Source organism: Coloeus monedula, assembly GCF_965178545.1.
Source record: "Coloeus monedula genome assembly, chromosome: 8".
In the NCBI taxonomy this organism is placed as follows: Eukaryota; Metazoa; Chordata; class Aves; order Passeriformes; family Corvidae; genus Coloeus; species Coloeus monedula.
Window position 1 is genome coordinate 32,548,257 of NC_138788.1, and position 26,192 is coordinate 32,574,448.

Sequence of the window (26,192 nt, forward strand, 5' to 3'; positions counted from 1 at the left end):
GACTTAAAAAGCTCCAAGGAACGAGACTGGCTGCAATTTGAACTCTGGTTTGCATAAGCCTTTATGATATCTTGCAGCATCAAAATAAATCCTCGATTTTTTAATTACTGTACCCTAAGTGCCCTAAGTCTTCCTTAGAAAAAAAAAAAATTAGTCCATCAAACCCAAATTAGATAAAGTCCATTTCAGAAGGAGCTGACTTTGCACTGGACCCTAAAGATTAAGGAAGACCCCATAAACCGGATTAGGTATCTTAGATTTCATATTCTTTATTTCCCACTTTAAATAGGGATGGGTAACAGAAGTAATTTTAAAATGTTAGATTTTAAAAAAGGCTTTCAAAAACAGTTACATTTACTTAATTCACAATATCTTTTAAATTTAAAATTAAGAAATATTCACACAAGTTTTCTCTAAACTTTGAAGGAAGTTAAGTTACTGATTATTTGAAGTCCTGGCTAAATATCTGTATCAGTTAGTCAAAGTCTAATCCATATTTTGACAACACTATCCTTTTCTATTGTATAAAAATGCCTTCCTTTTACCTCAGTTTTTTCCAATAGTTCTGATTACTAATTAGCTCATCCACAGCTGAGAAAAAAATCAAACAGGAATTGCAAAATGGAAGAGATATTATTTTCTTCTTTCTGTCTGTATAACAATACAGTGTAAGAGGGAGAGATCTATCATCTCTAAAATTATGACAGATAAGGATGAATGTAAATAAATTGATTCAATTTTCTAATTAAATACAATATTCCCTTTGTTTAATAATTGAATTTAGATGAATTTACATTGTTTTCTTATATATCTAGCCTACCCAGGATAATTTATTTCAGTAGCATTAATTCCTAGATTTTATATCCACTGGAATTATAATATATACATAAATGACGATATAAACATAATCCAGCCCATAACAAATGCAAATAGAAACAAATCTATACAAGAGCCTAAATAATAAATACAAGATAGTGTTCCCTATATATAAGCAAGTTATTGCAGCCTTAAAAGTGTTCTGATTGTTTATTGGTATTATTTTAATTAGTTTTTTATTATTTTGGTTTAAATCAACTCAACATGGCTCAGTCTTTCTAGGCTGCATTGCAAGCCTCTAATAGCACATTTCCATTCTTACCAGAAGGTTGGGCTGGAGGAGGTTCAGTGCTCCCAGTGTGCTAAACTCATCATTTTCCTTCTGTTCCTGTTGGAGAATTTTCCATTTTTCCCTCCTTAACCTCATTATCTATCATACTTTAACTGTGCCTTTTGCACTTTGTTAACAAGCATTTGTACATCAAATCTGGGGGTTGGTTCATGAGAGTTCCATAAATAATATTTTTATATAAATTTTATATGACCATGATTTTTGCTAGTCCAAGGAGTGCATTGCTTAACTCACACTACATCCAGAGCCTTAAGGGATACCAGAACAGGATTGTCCAACTTGCCTCCTGAATTCACTCATTCACTTGTGTTCAAACAGACTTTAGTTCTGTCAGCCCAGCTCCCTCTATATCCTCTGACTCTTGGGTAAACATCAATTTAATGCTAACCTCACAACATCTTAAATTATTTCCCAAATTCCAGATTATTATAATTTCTATCTCTCTAATATAAGTAGGTAAATCAATAAATTGAATATTCCATGTTTTATTCTACAACTAAATGTATTTATAGGTGCTAGGTGACTTGAAATTTTTTTTCTCCCTTACAGTCAATGAGAACTTTATTTGACTGTATATTCAGATAAAGTTTTATCCTTTTTACGAGTTTCCCTTTCTAACATGAACCTTGGAGAACACAGAATCATACATGACTCTATCATTTTTTATAAACTTGTTGTTGTCTTTATTGCTACAGCAATAATTTTTCTGCTAATACTGATTGACTACTTTTTATCAGAATAAAAACACAAAACTCAGTATTACCTGTTTTTAGAGCCCATATTAGCTTTTATTAAAGTTTGCTCTTAGATTTCTGGAAGTAGTTGTCACTTCTAACCTCAGCACAGAGACAAGACCTTGTTGCTGCCTACTTTTACATATCTCTGGGAAGTTCTGCAAAGTTTGAGTTGAGTTCATTATTGAGTTCATTAATATCAGCTAACTGGAAGATGACCTAATTCCATTCCCATTTGTGACAAACACAGTCCTGTTAACATAAAGAAGTCAGTGTAAAAGTATAATGGATTGCAAGAGGGGTTTTTTCATTGGTTTGTTTGTTTTTACATCCTAAAAGATGTTACCCAGTGCAACTCTGCATTCTGAGACACAAAACCATGAGATGTTACATTCCTGTGAGGAAACAATTTAATTAACACAGATTTCCTGGAAAGGTGATGCTGCCTGAGGGTATGGGAGGCTGGACGAGATGATCCAACCTGAGGTCCATTCCAGCCTGAATTATTCTACAATAGACATCCCATCCCAGTGAGTCACCAGATATTTTTTATACTGACTGGGAATTTCTTTTCCCCTGAGTGCTTTGGTCATGAAGAAATAATCCAGCTCTCTTGGTTAGACTTGCTAATGGCCTTGTTGCACAGACTGTCTCTTCTACAATGGACATGAAGAAGAGAGATGCTCAAATTCAACTTTTCCTCCTCTCTAGGGCTGTGTCATTATCTTCCCAGTAGCAGCTTTTCCTCATGCCTCACCAGGCTCAGCCCACATGGAGGCACGGGGAGTAGAGGAAAGTGCTTTTGGTGTGGCAGATCCTGAAGGGGAAGGAGAAGCTGCTGATGCAGGAACAGCTTCAACCAGGAGTCCACCTGCAAGCTGTGGAAGGCAGAGGAGATGTCTCAGGGACTAAACAACATCCAAAGATGAGAGAAGATCCCAGAGGGTGACAGAAGGAGTCAGAGTTTGAATTTACTTTCTTTTTCAACGGTTCAAAGGAATTTCAGCAATATTTACAAATACACTTTCCTTGCATAAGGAAAGGTGTTTGGTGCAGTAGAACTCTTGCAGAATGAACTGAACAGCAAATTCTCATGCACTCAGCTCATTACACAGATGCACAAGACTTTCCTTCCAGGTGCCTCAGCCCGGCTTGGTAGGAAGCATCACTGTCAAAAACACTTGAACAATTCCTGTAGCAAATTTGTCAGTTTGGAAACTCAGTTTCTGGGATATTTGAAAGACAAATGCTCTGCAGAAGAAACATATTGGGTTTTTATCTCATCCTTAAGATATTTACAATAACTTATTATTTGTTCAAATGGCAAAAATCCCTTTTAATTACATATATTTTCTGAAAACTTCGGAGCTACACTAGTTTTGTGAGTCATTTGTTAGGAAAGATTGAGGTTTTTAAGAGGATCCAGCTGTAACTTGCCCTGAGCACTGTATAAATTCTTCAGTAAGTACTTGTGTCTGAGTGATTGAAAAACATACCCAGTAGTTTTGTTTATCAATGCAAAAACTTGTTTAAACATATTCAGAACTGTGTTTCTGCTTTTATTGAACATAATCTCTCTGTTTCTCTTATTAAGGATGCTTTCATACAAATGATCAAAATTATGAAACCTTATACCTCAGATTCACAGAGAACTGAAGAAAATGTAATGGTGGTAAGTTTTGATGTTTTCTGAAGTAGGAAAACTACAATATCTCTCTACAGTGTTTTGGCTTGGGGATAGGTGCTTTGAAAGCATAGCACATGATGTTCTTTCACCCAGAAAAAAAGTAGTAAAGTAGACTTTTTTTTGGCAAAATAATAACTATCCTAACTTCCACACAAATCATCCAAGTAAACCGAGTCTGATCTCTTCATTCCCAGCCTTTCTGGGAATCACCACTTGGCACCACTGTATGCTTGTGCTTTCCAATTACTGGAAGGAAAAGATAAATTACAAATGAGGGAAAGTTAAGATCTTCTTAGAAGATCTTCTGAAGAAGCACCTAGCTGTGATGGCGCTTGGTTTAAATATTAAGAACACAAAGAGAAAAATCTGCTCTGCTTTAGTGGGTCACTTGATGTGCCTCAACTGATTTATTTCTGGATTCAGAGGTGTTGTCTCAATGTTCTGCCTGTGCAAGCCAATAAAATGCAACAAGGTGCCAAATGTCTCCCAAGCCTCGTGCTGGGTTTGCTGCCCTCACTGAAATGCACTTACTAAACAGTCCTGGGATAATGGCTTTCCTTTGGAGTTACAGACCTCAAAAGGAAAGCTGTTATTCCAGAGTGCATTGTCCTCTCTTGAGATAAAGGGAGAAACAAAAGAGAACCCCTCCTGAAATGCCTCTGATATTTTTACCCAGGCAACCTCCCAGGTCCCAGCGGAGACTCGAGGCTGTAACTCAATGCATGATTTTGTATAATTGGACCCATCTTAAATTGCTGTCTCCTAGTGTTGCTAATGCTGGAGTCTGACCTTGGCTTTAATTTTTAAAAGTTTACTTTGCTGAGGCTTCTCCTTCTCAGCTTCAGTGATACTCAAAACAACGGCAGAGCAGCTAATAACTACAAAGTGGGCAAACAACAGAGCAATCATCAAACTTTTGTACTCAGATACCATTTTAGACACCAGTGATATTAGGAACAGAGAAGGATTTAAATGTGCTTTGACATGGGAGATGATACCGGGGAAGATAAATGTTTTAAATCAAACTCTGTTTAAGATAAGCACAGCATACAAAGTAGCTACTTGACTCTTGATTTAAAAGTGCAGTTATTCTGATACATACTTAAATATACAGAACTGTATCTGGAAAATAATTCCAATGAGCTATTATATGAGTAATGAAAATACAACATGCTTGGGCTGAGTGCCATTTTATTTATTATTATTCTTCACCTAATTTTTACAACTTGCAGAAGTTCATGCTCTGCACTTATTTGAAGCCAAACACAGGTACAGGTGCACGAACGTGTAAAAGTGTTATTAAATAGCTGAAGGAGTAGCTTATATTCACAACTGAAGCTGTGGCAAATCAACATCTTTGCCTGCTTACTTCTGTGTCAGAAAAGGCAAAAGACTCAGAAAGCAACAGAATGATGCTGCTGCCAACTCACAAAAATCCTGGGCTACAAACACGTTGTATTTTGTGCAATTTTAATATCAGACAAGCCAAAATATTTCATTCCCAAGGACCAGGATTTATATCTAGCCCTAAATTTTCCTCTTTGCCAGCAAAGCTAATTGCTACTTTGAAAACAGGTGGGATAAGGGTCCACTCCCCTGGATCTAATATAGTCATTAAAACAGGGGCAAAGTGGGAATAACTGTTAATATTGGGATTTAGTAGCCTTTTAAGCTCTTTTTGACCTGGTATAATGCCAAATTTGTGCACTAATACCAAAGTTTGAAAAAAATAATTAGGAATTTCACAACTTTATACTTTGTAAGGGTATGGGGACAAAAAAAGGAAAAAAAAGTTTTGCATAGAACTGAGCCTCCTGAGTTTTGCTGCTCTTGAGCAGCGGTCTGATAAAAAGAGATTCATGTTTTTTAGCAGATATGCTGCCAGCTTTTCCCACAGGGAGCAAAAGGCAGCGTAAACTCCAGGGCCACATCAAAATAAACACATTTCATACCTGTGGGAAGCAGGGAGGTTCAGTGCTCCAATAGTCTAAATAATTAATGTACAGTAGTTGAGGGAGTTGACAGGTTAGGTATTAGGAAGAAATTCCTCCCTGTGAGGGTGGGGAAACCCTGGTTTCCCAGAGATGCTGTGGCTGCCCCATCCCTGGAGGTGTTCAAGGCCAGATTGGTCTTATGGAAAGTTGGAAGTAGATCATCTCTGAGGTCCCTTCCAACCCAAATCATTCTGCATTTCTATAATACAAGCTGATACAATGTACAGATAACAATAATCCAAGTGTCGTGCTGAGATCCTCTCCTGTGCTAACTGCAAGGGCTACAAACTGCTTAAAGGCTTTCAGACCCTGACTGTGCTGTCCAAGTACCAGTCCTAGGTTAGCAAGGAGAAAAATATGACATCCTGCATATTTTAGAATGTGATGATCTTATCCCGCAGTAATTGTCTAAATGCTCTAACGAGAAAGCATCGCCTTCTAAAATACTTCAGAGAAAGCATCACTTTGTACCTGGGACTGCCTGAGAGGCGATTCCAGCTGGCCAGCATCATGCCAGTAACTCTTCCCAAGCTAGAATGTCAGCTGCTTTGTATGGGGATTTATTGAGGGAAGGACAGTCCCAGGACATCACAAATAGCGCTCCTGGCAGAAGACCACCACTGCACTGAAAGATTTTAATTGTAATAGCAATTCTACTAACCTGACATCTTCCCTTTATAACTGCACCACTCTTTGTTTATATGTCAGTCTTTGAACAGCTCCATTAGCCTTTAGTCAGACAATTTTTCTTTCCAAGACAAGTCAAAGGTAGAATCAAAAAAAGAAGTAAAAGATTTAATATTTTTAGTATCTGCTATTGTCCTTTGGGCAACAAATAAATAAATAAAATCAAAGGCTTGTACATGAAGTAATTTACTTTGGAGGACAATTTGTGTGATTTTTTTCCCAGGCTCCAGGAAAATCTGAGAAACCTGTTACTGTTTGTGTTCACAGCATCCACCGCTCCCCTGAAGAGCAATGCTTACTGCAGCCAGCCCGTTATTGCCTCCTGAAAGGAAGCAGCTATTGCTTCTCATCCCCTGCCCCTGGAAAACTCAACAAGCTCATTCTCCACCTTTTATATTCTGAGAGAGCTGCTGTTCCCTTCTACAGCTACCTCATGTATTAACATCTGATAAGTTTTCAACATAGCAACTACCCAAACTCCTCCTCTCCCTCTAAAATTAACATTTCTCTTTCCAGCTCCTGATTGCTACAGACCATCATTGCTGAATGCTTTTCTCTGGCTATTTCTAAACATCTTGAAGTTTTGTGACCTTCAGAGATGCCATGATGGTGAGAGAGGCTTAGGTTTCTCACAGAACTCTCTCTTTTTTCCAATGCCAGCTTTTTTTAAGACACACACAACCACAAAGCACAGCTTTCCACTCAGTTACAGCAGCTGTTTTTTGCAAGTCTACATGGTTCTCGGAAGGATTCAGGGAAATCCTCTTTATTCAGGCCTCCTCTTTATTCAGATGAACTGCCTAAAACTAATGAATCAGAGCTGAATGTTCTCATAGTCCTAAGTCAGATGAGGAAGACACTGAGTGTATTTAACAGAACATGTCCTCAGACTTGGCAGCTTTCCAAACAAGTCAGTGATGTCCCACATGACACGATCAGCAAATGTTACCTTTCATTTTGAATGCTCTTTGGCTGACACGCTTCTGTGTAGTAAACCCAGACAGGAAATGCAAAGGTTTGTGGGCTTGCAGACAAAGAACATCCTGAGCAACCCATCCTGACTGATACTTGAAATTCATCTGCTGATTTGCTCCCTTTCCCCTAGAATTAAAGTGACTTTCTGGTCTTAGGGGAACACACACCTTATTCAAGAAATCTGTTCTCACCTTGCCATTTATTTCACTGCGGTTTGCTCGATTTAGAATGTAGCTTTGAGTCATCCTTCCAAAGTTCAGGATAGTTTTCCAATGAGATCCTCAGAAACTTGCTTTGATCCCGGTTTTGGCAGTCAGCTCTCGTCACATATTTCATTTGTTACTTTAGATGTAAGGCCCCGTCCAAACCAGCCCAAGAGCAAAGAGGAACAGCCTCCAAATATGGTCAGAGCTAAGCCAGTTTCTGGAGTAGTTTAACACATGGGCGTGAGTAAGAATGAAGAGAACTGGAACAAGTTTTAAATAATGCTCTAAATAGACTGTGGTGAAATGTTCAGCACTTAAAACTAAACAGAAAATCCTGAAACAGATAAAAGAATAACCATGAGCCTGTTAGCAAATATAACTGTGGTGATCAACTCCAGCAATAAAATTCTGCTTAAACCATCTGAAATCATATCCAATGAAACAAGGGTTAAGTCCCAGACCCTTGCTGAGTATTTGGTTTATGAAGAGCTAATAAAGTTTATACCATTAAACACAACAGATGAGTTTTTTCTAAAGCAATTATACTGGACAGTTATAATAAAAATACTTACCAGAAAAAATACTCTTCAGTATCCACCAACTGAATCTTAATTCAGATCACACAATTCTTTTGCTTTTAATTAGGATTATTTTATGTCTCCCCACTATTGATGGATGTTCCTTTCATCAGTCTCTCAACTTCAAATTCACACTATTTCACAGTACTCTCTGTGTGGATTATGAGGCCAATTACAAGAGGGTCTCAAACAGTAGTCACATTAATCAAGAGAAATGTTACATGCATTGTAGCCAAATATAATCTGGCCATTAACAAAAAAAATTAAAATGTTTTTCAATGTGAAAGTATCAGAAAATAGGAAGTTTTCTATCTGATCCTGGAAACACAAACAAGCCTGGTATTTACACGCCACCTACTTCACAAACACCAAAAAGCCAAGACCACACCTCACAAAGGGTCCACTTTTGTAACTTGGTCCTCAAAAGTAGTACCCAGCATCTGCTGCAAACTGATTCCTACTCTGTTGTCCTTGAGTTATAAAGAAATAAAGCAAATTCGATGTTATCCTGTTGGATAAAGGAGTGCCTGAAGCTACATACCCAAATCGAGCTGCACTGCAGCTCAACATAAAGGCTTATACAAATTTTTAGGAAAACCTTACTTCTCCCAGAGCTCACTTTTAACTTTTACAAAACACAAAAGAGTCTATCAGATACTTTGGCTTTGTGTACTTTGGAAAAGAATAATTTGAAGTCTCACAATATATCCTTACAATTTAAAATATGTAACTGTGGTAGCTTTTGAATCATAACTATAAAATATTGGAGCACATATCTATAAAGGAATTAAAACTATAAATTGCATGAACACTTCAAATTGTTTCTTGTTACAGAAGTTTAATTATTTAGTTTAAAACAGCATGTAAAAACTCCTTAAAAATAGCATATTTAAATTGCTTATCCAAATGCAATTGCTATGAACAAGGCAAGACTTTTCTTTTAAAAAAAACCCTGACATTTTGTATTTTGTGCTTCAGTGTTTCTTAAAAATAAGCACTAAGTAATCTACAATTAACAAAATATAAGCATATTTAAGCTATGAATTATAAGTTAATGAAATAAGCTGCTTTAATGGGAAAACATTTTATTAGGAAATGGAAAATACCCATAGCTGGAGAGTCAGCAGTTGCTTTTAAAGGATGCAATTAAGCTGCCATTATTTTGGCAAAGCTCTGGTCTCAAAGAGGCAGATTTTCCTAATGCATTGTAGAAGTCCTTGGCAAATTACACAATATTCATTAAATTTAAATGGAGACCCTTGATGTCTCGTGTAAAGATGTCCCAGGGAGTCAATTTTCAAGGAATTCATAATGTGAGCAGCAAGTTATCGGAGAAGGAGACATTCAGCACCTCAGAAGGTCCCAGATGAATGATTTAGAGGAGGTGATACGACACATTTTGGCCACTCCACAAGACCCTGAGCCAGACACCCACTTCAAGTAACAGCAAAAGCAACCTGGCCAGCCATGTGCTGCACACCCCAAATTTCCTCAGACACTTCCTAACTTTCCTAGGAAGGTGGTTTGTCCTGAATTCTGAAAATCCCTGAACTTAATACCAGTGTCAGCAGGGCTGAAAAAGCAGAAGTGACAGCTCTGCTTCTGCACAACACCTGTCCCACAGCTAAAACTTTGGGAAATCATCTCCCTGTTAAACTCCCACTTTTAGGGGGCTTTCACCCTGCCACCAATCTTGTTAGTAAGGGATGCTGTGTTACGTCTTCCCATTACAAACAGAACCTGGCACACACTGGGCAAATAGATCCCTTAAAATCAGACTCCTAGTCCTACTAACTTTTTATTGTTGTTGGGGTTTTTTTGATCCTAACAATGGAATCTCCCCAGTGTTGCTTCTATTCATTCCCTGCATGTCACACAGCAGACACTGTTTAGGCTGAAACAAACAAAAAACATCCTGCAAAGTTTCTCCCCTTTTTAGTATTCAGCTTCATTTAAACGTTGCATGGCCCTAAAACCTTTTTAAGCTGCTTACTTTTAAAGTATAAACATGTCAGTGTTTAGCCACGGAGGGTACTTTTCTGTCCTAAATCATCATCCATTTATCAGAGACTGATCTACATCACTAAATGCTGTAAAAACACATTATAAATACATTGCAATAATCCCCATGTAATAGCCACTGGCTTCCAGCACTGAATATACTGGTATTTGTTTAAATATTACACAATCAATGCCACAGTTTCCAGGTTGGGCTGCACTCAGTGTGGTAGCCTTCTCGCATAATAACTCAATAAGCAGTACAGAGAAAACAGCTTCCTTTAGCAGATAGTCTTATTCCTATCTCTCCTAAAATGGACTATCACAAAACAATCCAAAAAAATAATCCAAATTTTAATTCATTAATCCAGAAAAAGAGATGGGATTTATCATCATTTAACTTTACCAGCATGCCCAGTGTTACACAAAAGGGTAACGTATCCCAAGTGAGCTGCAGCCAGAACTTGCACAACACTCCCATAAAAACAAATTAAAATAGGGAAATGAAATCCTGATCTTTACTCTCTATGGTTCCATAAAAAGTAACTTTAATAAGTGCAACTGGAGAGAGAACTGTCCTTAGTGATACTTTTAGTTTACATCTAATTCCAATAGTTCTTTTAACTGCTAAACTATATTTAAAATATCCTTGAAAACCTTTACTAGGGGCTTGAGGTGGCTGCTAATGAAAACTCCAAAGACAACTTCATGCTGGTGAAACTGGAAGCTGTTTAATCAAGCTGGGCTCTCACATTGTCAGTAGGATTGCAGCTGGTATCAGCTAACAAACATTATTCCTCTGAGGGTGGGAAATGGTGTGGCTCCCTTTTCAAACGGGCACAGGAACTGAGATTAGTTACCAGATGTGAATTACAGATGGTATTCAATAGGCAGTGTGGTGCTTTCTGAAACCTGCCTTCCTCCTGTCCTCATTCCTCACCTCTCACGCACCGGGACAGTTACAAAATCCGTGAGCCATGGGGTGACACAGCTGATGGAATCTGCATAGAAACATGTGGAAGTCCATGGACAGCTCATAACTGGCTGTGATTTCCCATCACCACCACACTGCATGGACACCTCTAAGAGAAGAACCCTTTCTGAGCTTTCTAAGCCCATAGACGTACTGACAAAGGACCTGTTCACAGAGCAAGTTGACTGCAAGGGAATCCCTGTGGAATTCAAGGCTCCAAGAAACTGGGTGAAATATTCACAGAGTTCTTTCTCCCAAGCCTGGACTGTTTTCCATGCCTCCTTTACCATCCAGAAAAACCGCTGTTGTCAGGGGACAGACTTTGCTGTTTTGCTGCTTCATGGGAGAGCAGAAAAACTTGTGGGAGCATTGAAAAAAATACTTCTGGGCGATGGGGGAGGATGCTCCAGTTTTCTGTCATTCTGGATGGGTTTTTGTTCTGTCAAGTATTCAGAGAAATATGTCACATGTTTTCCATATCAAAATTTGCACAGTGTTTGTTCTCATGCTAAATGCTGTTCTGGCCTGCAGTGCCAAAGGTCTCCTGGTAATATTTAGACAGCCATGGCATCAGAGGAATAGTGCATTTAAAGGGATCGCAGATACCATACTAAAAAGGACATACAGATTAGTACATTTAGGAATATGCCATTTTTTTTCACTAATTCTAAGCTTTGGACACTAGCGAAGAGATTTCCCCTAATGGCTACCCTGCAAACATCTGGGATATTCATTTAGAGCTGTCCCTAAGGAAATGCCCCCCTCTGTGGTCTGAGAGCCTCAACACCGTGGAGTTTAGGAGTCACATGCTTTGCATAACACCAATTAATGTCACAAATCAAGAAATACTGCGGTAGTGCATTGTGGTGCTTTATTAGTGTTAGACATGCAATATTTATTTAATGAACAGAAATGAAAATATTAAGATAACATTTTAATCAAATTAAAAGATCTGAAGTTGCAATAATGGAACAAAAATAAAGTTTTTCATGCATTCTAAGTTTATAGTTCTCACAAGTGCATATAGTTATGATTCTGTACCATTATTTAAATGTAGACAAACTACCATTGATTGCACGAGACAAAATAAAACCCTTAAGTTATAAGTAATGTTCATATCTTTTACAGACTTCCTATATAACCTGGATCTTCAGCTTTTTATAATACATTGTAATACAAGACATCTGGAAGCTTCTAAGATGAATAGGAATGGCTCGGCCACTTGTAACATACAGTGGCTTCTTCAATGTAGAAATTATAAAAGATAAAGCAAATGCCCACCATGCTTTAGGAAACTGTGACCTTTTCAACAGAAACAAATCTCAAACCCCTTCATAAACAGATTAAAGTGCTACCTATTGCATATTAAATACTTCCAGTGACTGTATCGAAATTTTTAAGTTAGAAATCCCTGAAAATAGGGTTTCATACGAAAGTGCTGACAGACCCCTAAATCAAGCATCATGAACACAGCAGTGCTATAATCCTTCAGCAAGTACTTCAAAGAAGGGGAAGTTAGCCAACATGCTCTAAATTCACCACTGTGAAAGCCCAGCTAACGCCTCTATCGTAACTACAACAGCAATGGTACATAAAGAGCAGAAAAGCATGAGCTCACTTTACATACTTGATGTAGGACAATAATCTTTCTTTAAAGCTGGAAGTGTAAATAAACCCCCAGTGCAGCAGTAAACACATTAAGACAGCAGTTCTGTTTGTTTTAAGATGCATCTAAGAAAGGGCATCCTGTACAGAAAGAAATGCAGGCTAGTATCTAATGAGCATGATTTTCATCAGGTCCCCAAATCACGAAACCTTTCTAAATACAAGGCAACATTTCCACAGCTGGAAAATTACAAATAGTTCTTGACACAGAGCCAACAGCAATAAATGTAGTTATGTATAATCTAGGGAGAATGCTACATTCATTAGGAGGTGGAAAACCAAGCTAAACGTAAAATACAGCAGCAAGAGGTAACATATATAAATATTAAATATCCTTCTTGAATGGCAGAAAGTTTCTATTTCTGACTTACAACTTACATTAAAGTATGGCCTTCATATTTGTCCTTTAAGTAAGCAGAATACACGGCTATGAGCAGAGCTGTTTCAAAGGATAATTTCAAAGTATAGTGCATGCATGGATGAACTCTTATGCTAATTTATGAGAGAAAATATCCAAATAATATGGAGATGCTCAAAATTTTCATCTGTATATTTTAAAGGGCAGGAAAGACTGACCACAAGTGGCAAGATTTTATGGGTTTAAAATGATCTGCAAGAAAGTCTAGAATTTTATCCTATGGGAAAAACAGAACTTCCTTTGTTTTCAACATACAAATTACTCTGTACGAAAAGTTTTCATCTGAAAGCTGCATGGTTCAAAAAATACGTGTGGTGAAGATGCTTTTTAAAAATAATCTCAAAATATAGGAAATGCTGAAATTTTCTTTCTGAGCAGAAAATGATGTGTATGTAATCTTTCACGAAAAGCAGCTTGTATCTTTACCTATAAACCCTATAAAAATATTTTCATAGTCGTTAATGTCCCATTCTGCCTCTCTTAGCAACGTTACCTCTTCTTAAATTGCATTTGTTGTTCTTCCCTCTTTCTTGACAAACTGTTAGAAACAAAAGGTGCTTTTATTCACTTAAAGATCAGATAAAGACTAGATAGCACATTCAAAGCTTCACTAAATTTCTTCACTAATGCACAAAAATTGATCTTTTCGCTACCTTTAATCTGCTTATCGTTCTCGGTATGCAAATATGTCAAATGATCTGCTTTTAGTCAATTATGCAGTTTGCTATTCTACATTTACATTCTAAAAGAAGTGATTTCAGAGGTGCTAAATATAGTAGAGTTTCATTTTAATAATTAAAAATTGGCTTGCATGTGAGAAGTCATTGGAGCACATTCTCTGGTTAGTGCAGTGGTTAATCCTCACTGGTGTGTATGATTTAAGCACTGTGGATGCTAGAGAAGGTCTCATACCAGTTAGCTGAAAATGAGTGTGGAATTCCAAACAATTGCAGAACATTTCCCCATCAACAACATGAGAAAACCGCTGGCTTTGGCCAAACATTTGAAAATGTTTAAGAACTTCTATGGAAATACTGAGTAACCGAAATACATCTTGGTGGAATTAGAAAATTAAAATCTAATTGAGTGCAAAACCCAACTTCCAACAGCAAACGTACCATAACCTGGTATATAACCTTTGGCACTTTGAACATATTACAACAAATTTACAGTCATCGAGATTTTAAGTGGGTCAAAAGAACATTCATGTGGTTTCTGAGGTACCAAACTTGATACAACTTGATACATTTGACAAAAGAGAGACTGCCTGGTGTGGGATGGATTTCTGCACTACAAAATACAAATGCAGAGCTCTACAACTGGGCAGGGCTGGGATCTCTCAGGATCCATCCAGGCACAGGGATCTACACCCAGGGATCTCACCGGTGGGTTGGGAACTCTGGCAGCACACATTTTAGGGACAGTGCTAAATGGGGACGGGAGGTAATTGCTAAATAAAAGACGAAAATAAAGGAGGGAAAGCCAAAAAAAAGTAAAAGAAATATGAGAATATTTGTACAAAGAAGTTTTTTTTGTAACAAGAATAATTATGTGCTGTCCTACAATACTAATGACATCAAAAGCAGTCAGATAAAACTTTTTCAACCCTTCCACATATTCAAGATATTACCAATTTCTGCAGTTTTTAAAATGAAAATATATTTAAATCTTTTACAACAACAAGAAAAAAACTGGAATTTAATTTCAAGCTTTTTGGTCACCTTGGCAGCAGCCATTTCATGGTGCTGTAAAAAAACCCAACAGATCAGGAGCAGAAAGAGAGGAAAAGACAGTCATCCTAAATCCAAATCTAAAATATTCTCTGTACATTTTTTAAATAACATTTTACTGTTTCACAGCAACAGAAAATCCAAGTAAGACTCTTATTAAGGAAATTAAAATTAAAATCTATTCATGTTAAAATTTTGAGGGTTCTCCTACAGTATTTTCCCATTATACCTTCATCACTATATTTTTCCAATTCATTGAATAACAGATACCTTTTTCATACATCATTTTACAAACAATTATTAAACGATCAGGAAGATATAGACTACATTCTTGGTTCATTTGCCTCAATGAAAACTGACTTTTAGAACTATTTACATGGAATACAGACATTTTTAATGAAAAGCCTAAGTACTCTATATGTGTTTAAGCAACATGGCCTATTTCTAAAGGCATAGACTTTGTTGTCATAAGATTTAAAAAGTTAAGACACATATATCATGTAAAACTCAACCTTAAATTGATTTATCGTGTCTATTTAAGTCAGCCTCTCCATTTCTTCTACATTTCCATGGCAGTAGACTTTGACTGAACAAAAGTATTCCTATCTTTATTCCATACTTGAGTTCTCCAGCTGTACCTCTGTGAACACTGTTCAAAGTACTTTTAACACATAAAAAGGCATGCAGTAATTCATACAAAAAGATCCTCAGAACAACCTTATGTCATGAGCTCACTACCAAAGTTCACTCATTAAACACAAAATTCAGCATTTAAGTGTAAAATAACTGGTTCCAGCATGTGCCATGACAGAAATGGCACGGGGTTTTTTTACATTGTTCTATAAAAAGCACATTGTATAGAATACAGCATTTACTCTGCAAGGATTGTGCATCACTGTTTTCCTCTAATATGTGCAGAACTACATTCCATTGCAACAAGCCACACTTAGATTTAGTAGAGTACTACACTGGATTGAAAACAGTGGTCTTGATGGCATGCTGTAAGAAAAGAATCAATATATTTGCCTAATACCAATAATCATTCAAGAAAACATTCATAACAGCACAGGCTTCCCAGTTGAAACTGCCACATGGTGAACACTAAGCTGTTATATAAACTGCATGGACATATTTAATATGTATTATTAACTCTATTTTAAGTATTCTGTACTTAAAGGTGTTTTCAAAAAGAAAAAAAAAAAAAGAAAAAGTTACTTAGGTAATCTAACAGAATACTACTTTTGGCAGCCCTGCTAGTGTTTTGATTAAAAAAACAAAAAGGAAAAAACCCACGCCATTGTCTCTCCTCCCCATTTTCCTGGAATTTCTTAGGAGAAAAGGAATGAAGAGAAGTCAAAATATTAAAATGTGATCTCCTTCCACTAATGTATTCAGCAGAAAGTACCCTCAAGTACCACTATCTCAGCTTTTGGAAAATTTGCCAGCTTTCCGAGAAGGTTCATATGGCACTCTGAGAATACTGGGGGTTTCCTCCATCACTCGTACCAGAAGATTGTCAATGTAATCCTCGAGCTCCCGAATGTGGGTGTCCTTCTTCTTGAGTTGCTCTTTGTGTTTCACCAGCTCCTGCAGAACCTCCTCATAAGTGAGGTTTCGGTATCCTGCAGTGGCGTCGAAAGGATTTCCTTCCTGCAGGTTAAGCGTAGAAAAACACCAGATTTTATTAAGCAGTTCAGTGTTCCCAGAAAATTGATTGGTTATTGCTCTTCATGTTTCTCATGTGCATCTCTTGACATGAAAACCAATTTCTTTCAGCAACACCTCTGTTTGCTGCAGCACTTTTCTCTCCAACATCCCCACTGGAGCAGACAACTGGAGATGGGCTGCCCAGCTGGATGAACATTTCCCACACTGTCATCTCCGAAAAAAATCTTCTCAGTGAGATGGACACACAGTCAGTGTGTCAGTCAGTGATCATACAAGCAGTAACCACAACAACAGCTGGCAGGTCCACTTTGGGAAACCAACCACCTTAACTATAGAAGAACAAGAGAAGTGCCCTAAGAACTCAACTCCTACTGCAACTTCTCTAAGTCTTTGCCTCTGGAGAGCATCACAGCAAAGGATTTACTCAGCTCTAAATGACATCAGCCCTCATTTGTCTTTCATATTCATATTTTTACTCACCAGTAGTTCTCCAGGCCTTGGCTTCTGAATCACATAATAAAACTTTCAATTTTAAATTTCAGGTGAAGGTAAAAGGTTGCCTCTTACTTGCACCAGAGTGCTTTAGGTAGAAATAAATGTGTACTTACAAAAGATCTTGCTTGCTTTATAGCAGGAGAGGCCCAGAATTAAGCAGCAGGGAAAACAAAATTGTTTCTGTAATGATTTCTGATGATTCAGTAAGTGCAGGTATTAGCTGAGATGGACAAATTAGTCATCTTAAAAATCGCAACATGTGATCCAAAACATATAAACCTGAACGTCTTCTTTTGTGTTAGTTTATAAAAGTATCAGCACTGTTAGACATGTTAAGCAGGAGGCTTTATCTCATTCAGAAATGAAAACATTTAGAAGATATGGAACCTAAAAAATCCTGCACTTCTAAGAGGACACATGAGACAGCTTTTGTTTACAGCAGAAGCATGTCATTAAAAATGATAAAGTTTGCACAGCTAAGAAGCACACCACAGAACAGTCATACTCATTCCCCTTCCATGCCCTATTCCTTTTCTTTCCCTACAGCTCCATACTTGCACACTGGCACATGTCCACCCATTAAAACATGCAGCTGGCCAAAGTTTTCAAATGAACCTCATTAAAAGTGATGGTGCCCTGCAAATAGGCTGAAGTGTGACAGATCAGCCTCTCCATCAATTATATTCTAACAGTAGCTCTCAAAAATATGTGCTTTTAAGGGTTTCTCTCTACATTTGTGACATTTAATGTCACATTTATGGACGTATATTCGGTATTTTAAACTTACCAAGTCAAGGGACTGTAAGTAATCAATAACTCTCACTTTATTAAAATGGCTAACCTGATGAAATTTATAAATTGGTTAGTAATCAATTTTCAACAAGTATAGGAGAGAAAATAACTTCACTTTGTGGTCATAAGTTTAGCACATTTTCTTCTACAAGAAGGAAGTAAAACTTTCTCTTTATGGTAGCAAATTTTGGTACACACTGGAAAAAATATCATTAACACTTACATGCCTGAAATATAGGGTTTGCCTAATATTCTGATTTGGCAAAGGAACAGGAATTAAGATGCAATAATGACTTTAATTATGCTATCAAGTTTACTGGAAAATTGTCTGTAATATATATGCTTTAAAGATGTTTTATCATACACATGCTCCATACACGTCTCGGGGCAGGGTGGAATAACTTATCACATTAATTATGCAAGAAAATTCTAGCTAAAGTATGTTAGTATTTAGAAATTAATATTGTTAAAATTAAGAAGATCTTATAAGTTCAGTTTGGGCCAATAGGTGATATATGAATGTATAAAGAACACCTATGTCTTTAGATATCAAAATTTAAGTGCCTAACAATAATCTTATAATGAATTATTAAGGAAAAAAAAAGATTCTAAGCAACAAGCCATGCAAAGAATGATTGTCTCAGCTACAAAACCCTGTTGGAGTACACACTGCCAGCCAGAGGAAACAACGTTAGATAAAATGAAGGCCTGGCAATCCCTGATCATCTCTTCATTGTTCTAATGAGGAATTCTGCTCTGGGAATATCATCTAAGCTACTTTCACATCTTTTGTCCTACTTACTTCATCTTCCTTTCAGTTCTTAATTAGGCCTTAAAGAGCTCACACTGCCCTTTCAACTGGCTACTGCTCCCATTTAAACACTGCTTTCAGAGACAGGTGTTGGCATCAGAGGAGAAGACATACAAACATAATTACTAAATAATATGCACAAGGAAGAAATATAATAACTTGGTGAGCGTTATTATTACAGAATCTAATAACAAATTACTTCAAACACCTTAGAAAGCAATCCTGAATATTTAAAAAAAAAATTCAAATGGTTTCATTCAAAACTATGATTGAGATATAGTTTCTTCCCCACCTAATTTGTATTTTGCATTAAATGAGCACCACATCATAATCCTACAACTGACATTTAGGGTAGCTGGTATTCCAAAAGAAAAATCATCAAGGATTTCTTTTATCACCTTTAAATCCTTTAAATAAAACAATTCACATCTTATTTCTTAAAAGAATTAAACCGATGCTTTTACCAGCAATAAATTACACGATTTGCAGTAGTACATTTGCAAGCACATAGAAACTGTAATTATGGTTACTTTACAAACAATGGCTGCTAAGTTAAATCAATTTTTTGATGTCTCTTTTTGTCAGAGATTAAGTAACTGCCTGGTAGAATTCAGTTTACTATCTGATCAAAGGCAGCCTTCAAATACTCTGACATCTCCCACCAGCTACTTACATTATAAAAACTTGGGCATTTACAATAACATCAAATGTTATTACAAGTCATTTACATAAACCAGCAGAAAACAAACAGTACAAAGTCATATTTGCTTGTGAAACTTGTTTTCTATATATTTTAGAGATTGAAAACAAACCCACTTTTAAAGATGTCATCTATTCACAGAAAAAATTCTAGTAAGACCACATTTTCCTTCAAACAAAGACACTGCCTAGGCAATCTGTGGATTAGTTTTTGCCTTTTCTTAGTACACAATTTATTCTCAGTGCTTTTAGAAACAAGAGCATTTGGAATATTACCTTCTAGTATTTCTATTTTTTAGTGTTTTCAGCTGTTCATTTATTACGTGTATTATTAATCCTATCATATATGAGATCGTAATTTCAATTTTGATCTGCTTTCTAAAGACTGTCCTCAAGTCTCTGATTATAGTAATGACTCCTGTTTGGTCAATTAATACATCACTGCCTAGTGCAGAGTTCCTCACCTGACCATTACATCTCTAGAATCATCTAAACCACCCCCAAAATTCCAGGTTTTTGGGTTTTCTTACTTTTTGTGCAAAGAACTACATTTCTTCTTCATCATACCACAGGTAAACTCCATACTGAGTGCAAAACTCTTCTTTATTTCCAAATATACATTAAGCCTGTGCTTTTCTATTTAGATTTTCTGGATATGTCAAAAAAACCCCCAACATTTCCATATAAGAGGTAAAAAAAGAACAAAAGCTTATAAGCTTACACAAATACCAATTAGTTGGCATTTACTGATGGCTTTCCATAACATTTCATAACTCACCGTTTTTTTCCTGAGATCCTCAATGCCAGAAGGATTCACATTAAAACTGTAGGAGAAAAAAAACAGACAAACAAGTATTAGCAGTGTACACTTATTTGACCAAAACATCTACTAGAAGACAGTACTGAATTAGGCATGCAGCTACAAAGTATTTAAGATGATTTATTTTCTTGATTTGTTAAACTTAGGAAAAGAAAATATTAGAAATTAAAGGAAATTTTAATATATTTTGTTCATAATTCTTTGCATTTTTCATATTCTTTTTGTCATAAAATTTGAATAACTAATTAAGAAATGCAAGAAAGGCTATTATGGATTGGGCTTCCTTATTTCTCCTCTTATCTCTAGACTTACCTTGAGCTTCTAAGCATGAAGTGCTACTTTAAATGAAATATCCTAGAAACCAGTCCCTGGGATGAGATTGATAAAAACCAACAACCAAACCCTACAGACTAACAGGTATTCCCAGCTTTCATGGCAGCTCCTAAAGGACAAAGTTCCTGTAGAAATTCCAGTGAGATCACCAGCTTAAGTCAGGACTGAAAAGCCATCTTCTGTCAGCTACATTTATTTTGTACTTAAAATTGAGTAAATAATCTATTATTTAATAAACCTGGTGATTATTGTGCATATCCAAAAAGCACAGCTCTTTGATGATGTTGTTGATACTGATAAAAACAGGCACTGTCTAAATGTCAGGCTTGAGAAACGGCCCACTGGTCTCTCAGCTTGGTGTAATTATTAGCAAGTATCTTCAAAAATCAGTGTTGCTGTGTTCTTAGGTACTTGCTACAGCAAGTTTGGAGAGAAAACATTCTCTGAAAATGTGTTGAGAGTTCAGATATGGCTCACAAATATTATTTACTTGGTAGCACCACGGCAGACACATTCTTCCACATCACAGAATCTACAGTTTTGTTAGACTGCATGTACTGGCTTTGAGGGTGATGTTTGACTGAGAGCTACAAAAATATATCTACACTTTTTTTTTTTTAAGATTTTTTAAAGCAGGGAAAGTATTTTGTGACTGTTTACCACTCTGTTATCTGAATTTATAAGTCATGTATTTCATGGTGTAAAAGTGGAAGGGGAAAAATTTATGAACTTAAAATATGTACAATATATAAAATATAAACGATGATATTTTTCTGTAAAGACTCTTTTTTTCTTATTAAAGTTTTTTTTTTACTTTTTTTTTAAAATTCTGTACATGATGTTTAATTTCCAAAGCAGGCAAACCTGCGCTCACACAGAAGTCCTGTAAACCATCTGTGGGCTGAGGGTATTAGACAGAGACTGGATTACAGGAACAGTCACAACTAGAAATCCAGAGGTGTCTGAGGAATCAAGTTTGGCTAATTCCCATTCTACCTGTTTGTAACAGTGATCCCCAGCAGTCTGCCTTGTTTGCTGGAGACCACTTCTGAATGAGGGGCCTCTTTCATCGGGTATTGTCCGCCAAGCCAAAGGCAGGATTCCTCCCTCACAGCCTCCTTTCAACCTCACACTGATGTGTCAAACACATGATGAACTCGCTCCATTCATGGCTGCCTTCCGTGATCCGAGTACAAAAAAAATGAGTTAACTGAACTGGATCGAATTAGCTTGGTGAAAACCAAGAATGTCTCTATTTAACGAAGTGTGGCGTTCATTTGGGATATCTTTCTTTTGGGACTGTTTCCTCATGTTAGACAAGATACAGAATAATACAGCCTGACTGCTCAACTGGGCAACTTTCTGAAAGGTTAAAAAAGCAGGATCTTTCACTGCCCTGAATGACTTTATAGTTTCTGTGAAATAAGTTCTGGGACTCTTTTTCATAGCGGCAGCTTAAAATGAAAGCAGCAGTTCTGACTACGAGAAGCTGCCTTTCAAAATTAGAAGTATAAATCACTGGCAATATGGACTAGTTGTTCAGGGTTTTTTTAAGCAGTAAAAAACCTGCAATCGTTTCTGTAAAATTGGGGACATCATAACTACAATTACAAAAGAGAACATCTGTGTATTTTGCAAGAAGAAATTTGAATACGCTTGCAAAAAAAATGAAAAGCTATTAAAATATTCCCCAATAAAAATCCAAACTCCATGAAGACTCATATTTTAAGGAGATATGTAGAAAACATACTGCTTCTCAAGGAAGAAACAGGTGCTGAGATTGCATATAAAAACATTTTTCTAAATCAAAGTGTCTGCTAAGTAAGGTGGTAGCTTGTTGGCCTTGCTGAGCTCCGCAGGGTTTCCTGCCAGTGCTCCCAGCCCGAGGTGAGTGTGAGCAGATGCAGACTCCCACCACTGCACGCCTATTTCAATGTCTGAGGACCAGGTAATGCCTCAAAAGAAAATCCTGTAAAGTTATGAATGCATACAGTTGGTGGAGTTGTCTCTTTGGTGTATTGAAATTCACGAGAGCATTTATTTTTTAATTTAAATTTCATCACAAAAATACACCTCTAAAGTTACCATCTCACTTGATTACTGGCAATAATTATAGAAAACAGGCCTCTAGGACTGCAGCCCACACTGACAAGCATCATTCCAGCAGCCATTCTCTTGACTTCCTAAAAGCATTCTGGAATCATTGATCTAAGCAATTGTAAAAAATAACATTGTTTTTTCCTGTGTTACAGTCACAGTTCATAGTGATAGCATGAGTTATAATCCAACCTCTGGGTTTTTTTCCCGGGGTTTGATAAACTGGCAGGGAACTTCTGCTACAAAGAAGTTCACATGTTCACAGCTTGGGGGAAAAAAATGTATCTTTCTGGATTTTTGTGGGGGTTTTTTGAGTGCAGTTTACTGTGACCAGTGACTGTTAAAAACTGGCATTGTGGGATTCTATAATTATTGTTTGTCAATTTTGCCCAAACTAAATTTGCTCAGCTTACAAGTAAAAAGATACTTCTTTTCTAACAAATGCACTCCTCATGTACCTCAAGGTGATGCCTCAGGTCCCATACTGATTTTTAACTGTTTTTCTCCTACAAGTAAGAAACTTTCATTCTCTCAGATCACCTTTAAGACACGAGCTACTAAAGGGTGGTAAATGACACCAGCACAGACTAAAAATCAGCTTCAGTAGGATCATGGAAGTGACACTGAGCCACTCAACTTGTACATCACCCCTACCCTTCTCTGGTAGAATAGACTTCTCCAACCCAACACAGCAATTAGTCCTGTACCTCATTTCACTCATCTGGGAATTCAATTAGCGTCCTTAACAGCTACTTTATATAAACTTACATTTTTACCAGATTAAATCACATCCATTATTTTATTATTCCATATTATTTTACTGCTTTGGATATAACTTTCTTTTTACATTTTTCTTGAATTGCAAAGTTTGTTTTAATTTCTGGGGTTTTATTAGCTTGGATTTCAATTGTAGCTCATCTGAGATGAGAACCCTTTCCTATCGTCCTGTTCCTGAGGGGAGAAAGTGATGAGAAAGAAAAATAGTATAAACTAATAATGGAGACAGATACATTGCAATGCTGCTTCTGTAGAGGGGTTTGGGTTACTATTTCACAATCAGAGCAAGCACATTATTTTGCACTTTATTGTTATCTTCTCTATTTAAAAACATTTCATTAGAACTACATAAAACTTTTTTTTCCTGATAACACCTATCTTTTATGGTAGTTAAATACTTCCATTGCATGTTGATAATTTACAGTTTCTATGGGAAGAATACAGTGGAGTTGTGTTCAGGATGTGCCACAAGCTCAAGTTTATGAGTGCATCTTATAATTTTGTCTATTGAAGTTTAATGGTAGTTAAAAATTCAAACATTAGGTCTAGTGGCTGCTTAAATATTTAGCTTCTGAATGCCTAGAGATTAAAACAATCTTTATCAAATCTTTCCTATAACTGATTTAAACATTTTACTGCCATTTACTCTGACAACATAATGAATGGGAATCAGACTCCTAAATTATGCTCCGTGCAAAGAGTGTTTTCTTAAGGAGCAAAAGCTTTTTACTTTTGCTATTCATATTAGTTACATGATAGTAGTGTATATTATTAGAAACTAAAATCAGGATATTTACATTAATCAATACTATCCAAAGTATTAAAATTTATGTTAACATTCTGTAAAATATCCATTATACCAATGAGCTAAGTGTGAGCTTTCAGTTTCTTTCCTTTAGTATGGAATGTCTGCATACAGGTAATTAGCAAAGCTCCGCCATATTCATTTCCCATTAGAGTTGAAATTCCTATTCCTATCCCACTACTTGGTCTTTGGACTGATTTTTACTACAGTGTTTATGCATTTTTCTTTGGATTCTCTCAACATATATCAAAACCTTGAAATATTAAGATGCCATTTAGGTTATTACCAATGCACTAGGGAAAAAAAAACCCAAAAGAAATTAATAAAATCAGATACAGTTAATGAAATTCAGAAACTTAGCCTTCCATAGAATATTGTCAGCCTGCTGTGCCTGGCAATGCAGAGTTCACTTCATACTCTGAGAAGGAATGACTGTCTTGTCTGGCAGCTAAACAAGTACAGAACAAGCATATTAACATTTATTTTGCAATTAGATTCTGGGGAACATCACTTAAGACACTTCATTATATAAATTGCTCTGCTGTCAAGCCATGTTCCATGGCTTTTTGGAGCTTGGGTAACCCCAGGAAGACACAAAAAGAGGATCAGGTTTTGTGGCTATCACTGCCTTTTCTTGATTAGTTAGAATTTTAAGTATATAAATATTTCTCCTTTTACTAGGAGTTGTGCTATAGCAAAAAAGTCTTTTTCTCAAGAGACCACTAAAGAACTGTTAGACTAAAAGTTGTGCCATGATCTCCACTAGAAGACCCTATTATTAGAGATCTCTAAGTCAACAACAAACAAACAAATAAAACAACCCTAAAATTACACTTTACACTGAAATTTCCAGATCTGTAGAACTAATTCTTAGTTCTTATAATAATGAAACACACACACAAAAATGCATTGCTTTTACATAGTTTCTGCATTTATTAATAAAGAAACAATAGAAAAAAATTATTCTTTTTTAAAATTAAATAGAACAGGCAGCACATCTTCCCTTGGGAAAGATAATATGGCTCATACATCCTCTCAAAAAAGATTTCACATGCTCTAATGTGCACCAAGAGACAGTGAAAGCTTGAAAAAGTCTTGTCATGCAGCCAGCAGGATGAACTTTCCTAACAGTATCCCTAAAACAGTCAACTAATTAGGAGTGACTGATTGCTGGTGAGGAGTCTGCAAAAGTCAAGATTAATACTGAGTATTTCTACAATATCCCTCTAAGAATTGATTGCTCCAGCCCACCTTAGTCATGTCCTAAATGCTGTGACCACTGCTTTGTAGGAGCTTTCCAAAAGATTTCATTATTCTCCTATCACATGCAGTGATCTTTTAAATCATATGATAACAGTCCTGGCAGGACAGACTAAGAATCTCTGCATGACTTCTGCTTGTTTTTTAATTTCTCTTTACCTCTCATGTACCAGCAATGTATTTCTTTTGTTGAAATAATGTTCCACTGACAGCCTTACCACATTGAATTAACAAATATTAATGGTCTAGACAACCATTATAGCACTGTCATAGTCCATCAATACTCTACCTAGACTGTAGATTACAGTTGACTAAAGTCTAGTCAAATTTCAGAAGAGAACTGAAAAAAAATTATTCATTTCAAGAAAAGGAATGCAGAAGTACATTGTTCTTAAAATAAGACACGCTAACACTAGCAGAGGAAACAAAATTCTGAAAATACCATAGTTCACCTGATGCCATTTTTTGACTAACAGAGAATAAATATGCTAAAATGTCTTAACAGATTTTATTGCTTTAGTAAGCACAGTAATATATAGAGAGCAACATTTCTGACAAAGGCACATGAAAATTAGAAATAGTGAATTGTATTGCACACTGGATGTCCTATTTGGCAGAGAAATACACAGCCACTACAACCCTTTGCTCTCATCAGGCAACTTCTGGGGTTCTTCCAATGGAGCTGCTGCCAGTAACTCTGCAAGACTGAAACCATTTAACAGTGACTTTGATTATGTTGAAGTTATTGCACTAATAACTCACCCTCAGTGTGGTTTGGGATAACAGGTTTTACTTTAGAACTTCAGCTGACTCGAGACAAGC

At 36.5% G+C, this 26,192-nt stretch overlaps 1 protein-coding gene across 1 annotated transcript in view; it reads right to left on the bottom strand.

Moving 5' to 3' along the window:
- Window positions 1–12,147: 12,147 nt before the first annotated feature.
- Window positions 12,148–26,192, bottom strand: part of RAB11FIP2 (RAB11 family interacting protein 2) — a 31,846-nt gene continuing 17,801 nt past the window's right edge. The window contains exons 4-5 of the mRNA XM_082285639.1: window positions 20,057–20,102; window positions 12,148–16,463 (exon numbers count right to left, since the gene is read on the bottom strand). Of these exons, the coding sequence (XP_082141765.1) occupies window positions 16,236–16,463; window positions 20,057–20,102 (274 nt within the window). The 3' untranslated portion in view covers window positions 12,148–16,235. The remainder of the gene's footprint in view (window positions 16,464–20,056; window positions 20,103–26,192) is intronic.